General features: G+C 40.7%; 1 protein-coding gene across 2 annotated transcripts in view; it reads right to left on the reverse strand.

The window, feature by feature from the left end:
• The window catches only part of FLT1 (fms related receptor tyrosine kinase 1), a 208,018-nt gene that overhangs the window by 97,072 nt on the left and 98,455 nt on the right, over positions 1-12,491 (reverse strand). For both annotated transcript variants that reach the window (XM_079773671.1, XM_079773672.1), the window contains exons 12-14: positions 11,820-11,928; positions 5,765-6,073; positions 955-1,101 (exon numbers count right to left, since the gene is read on the reverse strand). In XM_079773671.1, coding sequence (XP_079629797.1) covers positions 955-1,101; positions 5,765-6,073; positions 11,820-11,928 — 565 coding nt within the window. The remainder of the gene's footprint in view (positions 1-954; positions 1,102-5,764; positions 6,074-11,819; positions 11,929-12,491) is intronic.

Below are 12,491 nucleotides of genomic sequence, written 5' to 3' on the forward strand. Positions count from 1 at the left end.
TCAGCTGAATTCTCAACAGAAACTATGCAGGCCAGATGGGAGTGGCAAGAAATATTCAAAGTGATGAATAGCAAGAACCTACAACCAAGATTACTCCACCCAGCAAAGCTGTCATTCAGAATTGAAGGGCAGATAAAGAGCTTCACAGATAAGAAAAAGCTAAAGAAGTTCATCACCACCAAACCAGTATTATATGAAATGCTGAAAGGTATTCTTTAAGAAGAGGAAGAAGAAGAAAAAAGTAAAGATAAAAATTATGAACAACAAATACATATCTATCAACAAGTGAATCTAAAAATCAAGTGAATTAAAAATCTGAGGAACAGAATAAACTGGTGAATATAATAGAATCAGGGGCATAGAAGGGGAGTGGACTGACAATTCTCAGGTTAAAAGGGTGTGGGGGGTGTGGGAAGAGATTGGACACAAATCATACACCTATGGATGAGGACAGTTGGAGGGGGGGGGAGGTAAAGGCAGAGGGTGGGGTGGGAACCGGGTGGAGGGAAGGTATGGGGGGGGGAAAGGAGAAACAGTTGTAATAATCTGAACAATAAAGATTTATTAAATTAAAAAAAATTATAAATCCACTCTGAACTTCATCTATGCCAAGTGTTCAAAGCTCTGCTATCCCTCAAGCTAAGGAACTAATCCTCACAACACTTTCCTGCCGTCAAGGTGAACTGAAAGCTTTCCTGAGTGGCTCTTAGCATTTCTTTCTGAATGCACTGTTTAAAGCAGGTGCCATCAGGTTAGAAATGTGGTCTGCCTAGGACCTGGCTCAAATAGTCCTCATTGGAAGTTGATATAAGTATGAACCGGAGCCCAGTTTCTTGCAGCTCTATCAGCAAGTGGTTCTAGCTGTACTGGCTGGGGGTGGGGTGGGATGGGGGGCAACGTTAAGGGAAGAAGGGGACAACAAGGAAGAGTAAACACAAGGAAAGTATCTCTTACCAGGTCCTTGTTGTATTTTGTGGTTGTTTTTAAACCAGGTGATCTGAGGCTCAGGGATGCCGTTAGCCTGACAGTCTAGAGTAGTGGAGCTGCTGACAGCCACTGTGTGATCACTGAGGTTTCGCAGGAGGGATGGTGCTTCCTGATCTAGTGAATAAAGAAAGAGAATTATTACTCATCAGTTTTATTTTTTATTGTATATGCAGCTCAACATTTGAAATATATAAATAGCAAAACTTGATTATAAGGTTTCATTCATATTTGTTCCCTAAATTTCTCTTCTATGATTAACCTACTGCTTCCTCTTTATTAAGGTGGTACACTACATTGGAATTCATTAGAACACAGAGTAAAATCATGAACTAAATTCTTATTTTTAGATTTTAATATCAAGGATTTTTTATCTGACCAACTTGTTTTCTTTACTTTTGTTTTTGTTTTGAGAGAAGCATTTCTAAAACCTAAGGATTTTTGCATAATATTTTGGGAACTAGAAAGAAAAAACATGATTTTGGATATAGGTTTGAATTGACATTTTACGTAGATGTATAGCATGGTGGTGATGAGTTACTATAAGTTTGTATGTGCTTGTATCGCTGTGTTCGTGAGGGCATGTTTGTGTTAATCAGCTGTCAGTAACCTGAGTTGCAAGGCAGCAGACCAAACAGGAGAATTTCTTGAACTTTGAAAGCTTTATTGATTATTTCTTTCCTCCGTTCCCTTCCCAAATGCAAGCCACCGAAGGATCCATTCAAGAGGCAGAGGTACAGACTTGTGGTTTTTGCACTATATAATAGTACAATAATGTATTTTATATTATTTTCTCTTAAAACATACAAATATGATACAATACAATTTATTTTAATAAAATGCCAACCAATATAGTACAACAAAATGAACTTAATACATTAGGATGCAATACATTACAACATTAAAATCCGACATAGGAACAGCAGTACCCCCAAGGCCCCAATGAGTACAGTGTCTATTTAATAAAGTAGTCAGTCCTGCTGATGTGTATACATTCTATTTAGGTGGGTACTCAAGCTTTTAAGGTAAAAGAATAAAGACAACTCCTAATGTCTTTCCCAAACCCTCCCAAGTCATCCATTTGCCCCTTCGTAGCAAATTCTGGAACAGAAATCAAAAGAGTTTTGGCATAACTTACACATTCTGCGTCACTGGTTTCAATTATGAGCTTTCTCTGACCATTTCTGATTTTCTCATCTTATTGTACTAAAACTGTGAAAGCAGCTTAGGAGTGATTACAAGCTACAAGAGATGACACATTGCCATGGCTTTGGTTCCATGTCCCTGCAGGGTTCTGCCAAGTCCCCAAACCTTTCTCTTATTCCTGCAGGGAAACTCTCAGGATTAGCATTCAGTGAAGCAATTTAGAGATCTCAGGTTAAAAAGTGTATTATCATACAACTTTTAAACATGTTGATATAGTATAACATGGTAGGGTAACTATGTTAGAAGAAACAGATTTCTCATTAAATTTTGATTTCCATAGCTTATCATTAGTCTTTTCTCATTTTATACAAAATGAAATCTGAAGTCAAAAAAGAATGCTGAAGGAAATGCTCTGATCTTTAAACGCTTCGAACATTGTGTGGAACGAACTATAGCAATGATCCATTTGCCTGTTTCTGTGTGTCTTTCCTCATCTATCTCTCCCCCAAGCAGAGCCATTTGAATATTTCTGGGTCTGAATTCTGTGCAATCTGTCAAATTGCTTTTACTGGTGGAAAATGCAGCCATCTATCAAAATCTTTAATTTTGGTAACATGCTTAATCATTACAATTTTTACAGTTTTACAAAGGAAAGACCCTAGACATGCCAGTGAAATACGGAAGAGAATAAAGAATAATATCATTTACTATTTAGTGTCTTTTACAGTGGCAAGCCAACTTTGACATATCTCCTTAAAACTCAGACCCAGTTCACCGAGTTATACTTTTAATAGGTTCTCTGCACACATTTGCTATTTCCCGTGCACTGAAAATGCTAAAACAATCTATCATTGCCCACTGGCCTTATTATAAAAAGAAAGCCTGAATATAGGGCCTCCAGCACCCAGATAATTTTCATAGCTAAAAACGGCAACATCATCAACACAGGTGGAACTGTGCTTTCCTGGCAGGTGTATTGGAAAGCAATGCTTATGGAGACAAGAACATTTGCTTTTAACAAAAATGTCATGAAGAACTCCCAAGGGCTATCTGTCCTGCACAAACTTCAGACAAGAGAAACGGCAGAAAGGCTGCGGAATAAACATAGGACTTTCAATTAAGTACAAGTTTACAGAAACATGCCTGAGATATACAGCATTATGATATTTTTCTTTGTACCCATTTCTGAAAAAACATTCTTTTATGAGAAAATTCTCCTTTTTGGCTAGTTTCTAAATCACCAATTAATCAAGGAATCATTTTTATCTACTGTAATTCCCACTTTATGCTTTATAGTAATCTCTTTTGACATTTTAAATAAGAAAAGTACATCAAACCCATATTTTTGAACCTAAGTTATTTGATGGCTACAGGTAGCTGCTTTCCAAAAGTTAACTGGAGCTGATCCCTTCAGACTGAGAAAATCAGAAATAACACAATATTTCTGCTGGTTATCAATAGCCAAAGCGTGCTCCCACCAGGCTCTTCTCTTACGTTTCGGTGTTACTGTCCCAGAGATCCGGCAGCCCGATGAATACAGTGTCTGCTCTCCATTGGAATGGGGACGGAGGAACCAGCCTCATGCCCTCCACTCCATCGCACTCACTCTCCACTGGCTCTTTCTTCCCCCTTTTCCTGTTATCCTCCCCTTACTCCGCGCTCAAAAGAGTAACTAATTTAAAAATTTTTTTTTCTTTTTGAAACTCTCTGGAAGGATTAATTACACAGTGAACAATTACAGCATCCTTAAAATCATCTCGTGGAAGTGCTTAAAATCATCTGTGAATACAAAGACCCTTCCCCTCTCCATGAAAATTGCAATTGCAATTTTACAGGAAAGGAAATGATAAATTCTGCATGTCCAATTCATCATGCTTTCAAAAGCACTCCCCCAACCATTCCATTTGCTTTTTGAGCTTTCCTAGAAATGGAGGCTCCCAAGCTCTGGGGTCCTAAAGCATTGTTTCCTGAAGAAACACACTGACTTATAATGAACAAAGACGCCAGGCACAAGAGCCATCGGTAAAAGATACAATTGATTATTCTTTCCTTTGGGCGGACAACTTCCAGGTTACTAATTGTTTTCAGAGCATTCGGGGCTCCATAAAACTGGCATTCTGGGGAAATGGTATTGTTTACTCGTTCACACTTTGACAAAAGCAATTCCCACGTGAAAGACAAGTTTAGCCGTGGGACAGAGCCTGTTACCTAAAGTAGGAAACAGTCCAGAGAGTTCCCAAGCCTGAAACATTGTCATATTGTCAGGTCTTGTTGACTGCCCAACCACTGTGTTCTCAGCCTTGGCTATTTTGGTCAGTATGATTTGTTTTCCAATAGTTCATGCAAGTCACATATAATGATCAATCATAAATGAAAACAACAGAGCAGTACATATTAAACTGGAGGGGAAAAAAGTCACTTTCCCCTCAAATGCAAGCTTGAAACAAGAAATATAATTTGTCTTGATTTAAAAATAATGTGTATTTTTCAATGATTCTGAACTCTGCTTCTGTAGTTTTGCTATTTCTTAATCCCCATAAAAATCCTATTAACATAGGTATATGGGGAAGTAGACTTTTTTTAGTGGGCACATTTTTAGATTTACATTTAGAAGAATGCCTTAAACTTAAACTTCTGGTCACAATGGCCTTTATTTGTTTAATAATTGATTGTGGAACACATTTGAATGCCATTAATTAAACAGGACCAAGTTCTTTAAAAGACTAACCAGGGGACAAAAACATGTAAACCAAAGGCATGATCCTCTTGTTTTCAGGAGAGCTGTTTAGTCCACTCAGGAGCAGTGAGGAGGACACTGGCCCCCGGTCTGGTTTACCAGCTACCCAGAATTGCATAAGACCAGAGTGAGCTTGATTTGGGTGGATTTTCCTGATTCCTACTGTGGTAAACCTTTAATACCTCTGAATTATACCAACACTTGCACCCATGAGACCCATTTTAGAGCTCCAGTTTAAGATTAATGTGCTTAATGTAAAAAAAAAGCATTTTCAAATAAATAAGCATTATAATGTGCTATCCAGGTGCTATTTACAAATGAAAAACAGACAAATTAATACAAAATAGAACGAGGCAGAGGTCCGACAGAGTCTCAAATTCAACTGTACTCATTCTGAGCTGGAAAATTAACTTATACATGTCCATCTTTGGCAGAAACCAGCATCTGTTTAAATTATTCAGTTTGTGCAGCTTTGAAACTTAAAAATAAAAAGAGGTTGGCATCAAAGTGGAAGGAAAGGATCAGCTTCCAGTTGTTGTTTATCAGGCAGGAGACAGCAAAGAGCAAAAGCACAGAGTGTGCCTGCCGGGATCCTCCAAATCCAAACGCGCACCAGGTCACCAGGTGGGTCCCAGAGAGACCCTCAGCCTGATGGGGAGCCCAGCTTGGGCCTGGGGTTCATTATTACTCCCATCATCTCCAAACTCATTTTGGGAGGAGCATCTCCTCTGAGCCAGAAAGTTAGCAACAGTGACAATAAATCAAGATGATATGAGACAACTGTTACTTTTGAATGAGTCCTTTAATGTTTTACATTACTTTGTGTGGTACAATCATTCCTTGTGCTTTTAAATTTGGAGATCCGAGAGAAAACAGCCTTTTTGTTGCAGTGCTCACCTCTAATTGTAACTTCTTTCTTCTGAAGGGTGTCTTCCCCTGTGTATATGTTCCTGGCTCTGCACGCATAGGTGCCTGAGTCTTCCAGGGAAACATTCTTGATGAGGAGGTGAAGCGTAATGGAGTGCTCCTTAGTGACGGTCATTTTTTGTCTGCGAATCCTGTGGTGCGTGCTTCGGTTATGAGCTGTCCGCAGCTGAATCCAAGTGATGTCTCTGTATAAGAACTTGCTAACTGTGCAAGACAGTTTCAGGTCCTCTCCTTCCGTAGGCATTTTTTCCAAGTTAACATGGAACCCATTTGGTACATCTATAAAATAAGAATAAAGAACTTTGGTTCACAGAAAAACCAATGTGTCATACGGAGGCAGTATCTTATCACGAGATATTCAAAGATCTGCTGAATTATTCCTGCAGAGATGCTCTCAGCATCAGCATGAAAAGAATGACTATTTATCTGTTTATTTCAGGGAACTGCTCAAACATAGCAGGGGAACCAAGTAAGTTCATGCCATCAGAAGCAGGAAATGCCTAACAGGACAGTTAGTATGATGGGACATTTTTCTTATTTGCCTCAAACTGCTCTTCAAAATTGAATTGTTTTGTACAACTTGGGATGATCACTACGTTTCCCACTTCTTTACCATGGACAGAACTACTGGTAAATGGACAAATCAGTAAAGTGACAATAGCAATTTGTACTAGAAATCAAAGATGCTTTTATCATCAAACTTATCCAAAATAAGTTGTGAAAGCCAGACTAGGAAGTCCCAGGTACATGTTTAGAGACCCAGTCCTGCCAGTCAACACCACTGCAACCCTCACGCATCCAGTGAAAGGCTGACTGGCCTCCCAAGCTTCCTGTATTGGGTCGCTAGCGTCCTCCCAAGCTGCTGTCCCACTGCCTTGCCTGGCTTTGCGGGCAGTGGGCAGAGTGTGCAGAGAAGAGCCAACTTATCTAGAAGAGGTGCTGGATTGCAATATGGGGGTGATCATGGGAGGGAAACTAATTTTAAAAATCAAAAGCTCATTAAACATTTTCTGAAAGTGATTGTCATTAAAAGCCATTTTCTCCAAAGTCCATTCCCAGCTAACCTTCATCTCCATCTCTAAGTGCCTCTGGCACCACCTCCTGAGCTTTCCTCCTGAGCTTTCTTACCCTGGACCATCATTTAGCGTTTGCCCTGAGAGTTCCTAGTCTCATTTTAGACCGTTTCACCGGAGGATTAAAAAAAAAACCATTGGCTACTGGCCCTGAACTGATCTGCTCTCAAAACCCTTGCATTGACTGTTACTAGTGGCGTATCTGTATTTGAGTAAAGAATTTGGGCCAACATTTTACAAAGTACTTTGAAGATGAAAAGCACTATGTTATGCTATTATTATTATTATTATCCTTTGGACACAAAGCTATAAAGAAACCTTTAAACCTTAAAGGGACAATAGTCCAAAATTAGATATCATATCAACTCTTTCCTAAATCTCACTTTGCTTGTTTTTCTGATTTTTCTGGGCTTTGGCTTTATTATAAAGTGTCACGTCTGAAGAAATGCCAAAGTATTCATTTGAAACCTGGGAGCGGGGGTAACCGTGGCCTATGAAGCTGTCAGCAGTTGGAGAGAGAGGAGACCAGTGGAGGTTTTCCTGCTTTAAAGATGAAAACCTAAGGATGTGCCAGAAGATGCAGAAGCAGCTGACAATCATCTTTAAGATAACAATAAGATGTCTGAAATAGCCCCTGTAACTTAGCGTCATTTTATATTTGGGACATTTTCCAAGCATGAGGATTAAATCAGCAGCCATCAACTTTTACACACATACTAGAACAGAAGTATGGTATACTGGTTTCAATCAAATCATTTATTTAAAGACCACTGACTCCATTTATGAGGTCTCATCTGGTATTAGAACCTAAGTGAGCCCAAGTCACACTATTGAGAGCAAGTAGAGTTTCTATTTACTTCAGTGATTTGAAACTTCCTGTGGAAATTAGCTCACAGGTTTCCTGATGGAAGATTTTGTTTATCTTTGCCAAGCACCACCAGGAATCTCAAAATAAAATGCATTTAGTGACATTGGGAAGCCAGGGAGATAAGGCAGTGCTGTTCCTGTTTCACACTCAGTAATTGCTAACACACCCATAGTCATGCTGAGTGCCAGCAAACAGCAAAAACACACACATAAGAAAAGAACTAAATAGGTTTTGAGGTCCATTTCCCACATGGTGGGCACTGTCATTGAAGCTAGTTTGGTGTACGTTATCAGACAGCCTCTTAGAAATGATTACCTATTTCTCAGCATCACCCATTTGGTATTCTCTTTTGATCCATAGAAAATAATAAATAAAATGTCCTAAAATGAGTTAATGAATCCAGAGGGATTTTTCTCCTTAATTCATGTGATTTTCTTTTCTTTCTTTTCTTTTTTTTTTTGCCTGAGTACAAAAACAAACCCAAGAAAGAATTGCCTTCTAACACTCAGAGTGAAAACAAGAAATCTTCCCACACTTAAGTATCTGTTGAAGATTCAGCACAAGCATCATCAGCACCAACTAACACTCATCTATCTAACAATTATCACACCCATGGCCGTTTATGAGGTGTCAAGGAGAGGAATCAACGCTTACTCAGGAGAGACATTCAACCTAGGGTTAGGTGAGTCATCTATGCTCAAAGCGGGTAGACATTTAGACTTGGTTGGTCAAGCGTGTGAATTGAGTTCATGAAAGAGGCAGGGATAGAAATGACAAAGATGAAAGGTGCCTTATTTGTCAGGTGGGGATAAAGAAGGCTTCTCTTCTCATGGAGACTAGTACTAACATTCTCTAAAAAGACAGTGAGTGGTTACTAGAAAGTTTTGCTTTTTCAAATAGTTACCTGTGTACACATAATGGCGCAGTACAGAGTCGAAGCAGTGGAGGGTTCTAGTGGCCACAGGTAACTACTTTTCATCAGCTTGGAAGGCAACTCTAAGTTATTATTGTACTTTAAGGGGCAACATGATGGAAATGAGGCTCAATAAAGATCCAAATCCAGATCTATATTTAAAGCAGTTAAATTTCAGACAGATCTTTTAAAGCATTATCTGCACCAGGTCCAAGAAGAAATACAGAAAACAGACATGTAAGGTGCATCGTACCGAACAGTATTCAGTCTCATCTCTAGTGAGGGTAAGTCTCGTGACAAAAATTTGAGTGAAAAAAAGATAATAATTCGTTTTAAAATAATGTGTGCAAGCAAATGAATCTGTTATCACTAATCTTATCACCAACTAGAACTTTTCAGGACTGGTAGACAATAATTCAGAGAAATTATATTCCAGGAAATGGAGGCTTGATTGGCTGTGTTTGTGCTCAGATTAAGGTTAAGGTTCCTGAATTCCTAGAGGAAAAATGGCGAGAGCTTCTAGTAGGTATATTTGAATTGAGTTCTCATTGCTCTTTTCTGTGGACAAGCCTTGAGATCTAGAAAAGGTCTCAACCACTCCATGGTTATTAATTGTATAAAGTGGTGGGAGGTGAGGGGGAATTTCTGAATTCAGCTGATTAGCTTGATGGGCACCTGTCAGCAACAATACCATGCATGGATATATGATGCGACAAGGAAGAACTCAGAGGGACGGAGAGGCGAGGTGTTGGTGCTGCAGTCCATGCTGGGCACCAGTGAACCCTTCCTGGGGTGCTGAACGATATGGAAATGAGCATGCCATTCCCCTGCACTCTGTGACCATCCGCTTCCAGTACTGCCCTCAGACTCAGGCCAGAGGGGCTCCCTGTCCTGGGCCTTTGGATGGCTCTGACTGGCCAGCCCTCTTCACAATGTAAAGAGTCTGTGGGCCAAGTGGGGATGTCCACTCAGAGTCTGTGCTAACCCCACTTCTAGATCTTTCTTGGGGTCTCTGGGATCCCAGAATTCCCTGTAAAGATGATCCCACGTCTGTTTCCAGACTGTCTCAGCCTCTTTCCTCTTCGCGAGGTCTGTCCTCCTGATGTCAGACCACTTGTCACTGGGCACACTTCTAGGTCCCAGGGAAGACTGTTCATGAGGGGTGTGGACAGAATTTGGATGCCAGGGCGAGATTATCTTCTTTCTACCTGTTCAATGCGCATCCCCCTCAGTGCCACCTCAAATCCTGGGGCATTTTGCATCCTGCTTTCATCTCAGAGGCTTCCAGCTACACTGTGTAGTACAGAACCCATAGACACAGGTGGCTATTGAGCATTTACAACATGGCTAGCATGATTGAAGAATTTCATTCAAGTCTTTATTTCAATTAATTTAAAAACGGAAGCAGTATAATATTTTTTAAGATGTCAATGACATCTTGAAGTGATAATATTTTGGGTATATTGGGTTAAGTAAAATTAATTTCACTTTTTACTTTTAAAAATCTGGACACTAGAACATTTTAAATTACATATATAGCTTACATTATATTTCAATTGGACAGCATTGGCTTACCATTGGTAAATTTGTCCATCATACTACTTCTATACAAACCTTTGGATACTAGGATATATATACTTTAACGTTTCTTCTTTGTTTCCTGGGTGTTAAATGTCTTTCTAGAAAGACAGGGCTTCACTGATATCTCTGCAAGTGCCCACGGCAGAGTTGAGTGGTACTATCTAATAGCAGGTGCTGCTAAACTTGTACAAATGTGTTGACTGTTCAGAACAGAACAGGAGTTGCTCAGTCTTTTGTCCTCTAAATCACACATATAGTGGCTATAGATTTGGGTAACTTGTTTCCAACCAAATATACAGGACAATACAAATCATCTGAGATTGCATCTGTGTGAAATTGCTATCTGAATCCTTGAAAGAAAGGGTTTTTCTACTTGGAATGGATGCAAAGATGATTTCCCTTCCACCTCTCGAATCTGAGAGGAGAGGGACTGAATCCGTCTAGAGTACATCTCCAAAGCCATTTCCTCATCTGGGGAACGCAGGGCTAGAACGCAGGGCTAGAACGCCTCTGAATCTCGCCCAGCTCCGCTGCTCTGTGACAGCCTCTCAGGGCGTCTCCATGGCAGCTTCTCAGAGGGTTGGCTGACTCGCCAGAGGCTCCCTGTAAGCTGACAGCCCACGTGGTCTCATGAAACCAGACCTGTTCTTTCTTTCTGGAGAACTCGAGGCAACTACTGCAGCCTGCCTCATGCAGTGCGAAGTTTCCAGAGTTGGCAAACTGCCCAGGCTTCCTCAGAAATTGGGGAGTGTGGAGCCAGGCAATTGTTTTTATACTTTGAGCTACTTACTTCCTTCCTGTACCCATGGAGGGACATGGGGAGTGCCATTTGTGTACCTTGGAAGTTTTAAGATTTGCAGGACGGTCCTATTTAAGGCTAAAAATTCTTAAATGCTACCAAAAGAGAGTACATTAGTTATTGTCAACAAAGCTCAGCTTCAGATTTCTATAGGAGAGCCTCATTTCCCAAAAAGTTACAATGAAGTTGTGAAACAATTAGCTTTCTGGTTTTAAAAAATGTTATCATATGTATTATAATTTATTTCCTTGATTATTCTTTTTTAAAAAATCCTCACCCTGGGATATATGTTTATTGGTGAGAGAGAGAGAGAGAGAGAGAGAGAGAGAGAGAGAGAGAGAGAGAGAGAGAGATTGGTTGTTTCCCACATGCCCCCAACTGGGAATCAAATCTGCGACTTTTGGGAGCACAGGACGATGCTCTAACCAACGGAGCTCCCTTGCCAGGGCTCCTTGATTATTCTTGAGCAACCGCTGTGTGCCAGACCCTGTGCCAGGTGCTGAAGGGAATTAAAAAATGAACATGACAAGATCCCAAATTCGCAATCCAGCCTGGGAGCCAGACATCCACAAATGGCTCTAAAAGGGAATGCAGGGAAACTATTCTTTAGAAGATTCAATGATGGTACTATTCCTAAGAGCAAAGATGAAATTATTCAAGTTTAACAATTCTATGGAGTCTTTTCTTTAAATAAAAATCACTCTATCTATGAGTGCACTAGAAGCAAACAAGATTTGAAGAGAGACTGAGGCCACCAGGCTGTTTGTGTGAGTAGAAGGTGTGTGGCTTACCTGTGATATAAAAGTTCATGTTTCTTTCCACAGTCCCCACTTTATTGGAAGCCACGCAGCTGTAGATTCCAGAGATTCTAGAGTCAGCCACAACCAGGGAGCTGGCAGTCTGCAAAAGAAAAGGCAGGTTCAGCCAGTGGCAGGACAAAGAACCGTCTGAACACCCAGTGGCTCCTTCTGAGGGCTGAAATGATTCAGCTATTTCATTCATTCAACAAAGATAGCAATGGCACAAGTAGTGGTTACCAGAAGGCTCTCCCTTTTCCGAGCCCAGCAAGAATGTCTGAGGGCTGAAATGATTCAGCTATTTCATTCATTCAACAAAGATAGCAATGGCACAAGTAGTGGTTACCAGAAGGCTCTCCCTTTTCCGAGCCCAGCAAGAATGGAAAAAATAACAGGAAAGCAGGTCCTCAGGAGACCGGGGACTATGACATCCGACTCGGACGAGGGTTTCAGGCTTATTTATCTCATGCCGCTGGCGCAACAATGACAGCCCCGAGGCTGAGATGCGGGTCTGCACGTCCTGCTCTCCGAGGTGGTCAGTCCTCGGGGATGAGAGCTCCAGGTGAGGCGGCGGCCTCCGTTGTTGGGCTGCCCTGAGCTGTGGCGGCTGTGTGGGAACAGGAGCCTTAGCAGGCACAGGGCAGAGGGTGGCTGGACCCTTTCTTC

Source organism: Cnephaeus nilssonii, assembly GCF_951640355.1.
Source record: "Cnephaeus nilssonii genome assembly, chromosome: 6".
NCBI classification, from domain to species: Eukaryota; Metazoa; Chordata; class Mammalia; order Chiroptera; family Vespertilionidae; genus Cnephaeus; species Cnephaeus nilssonii.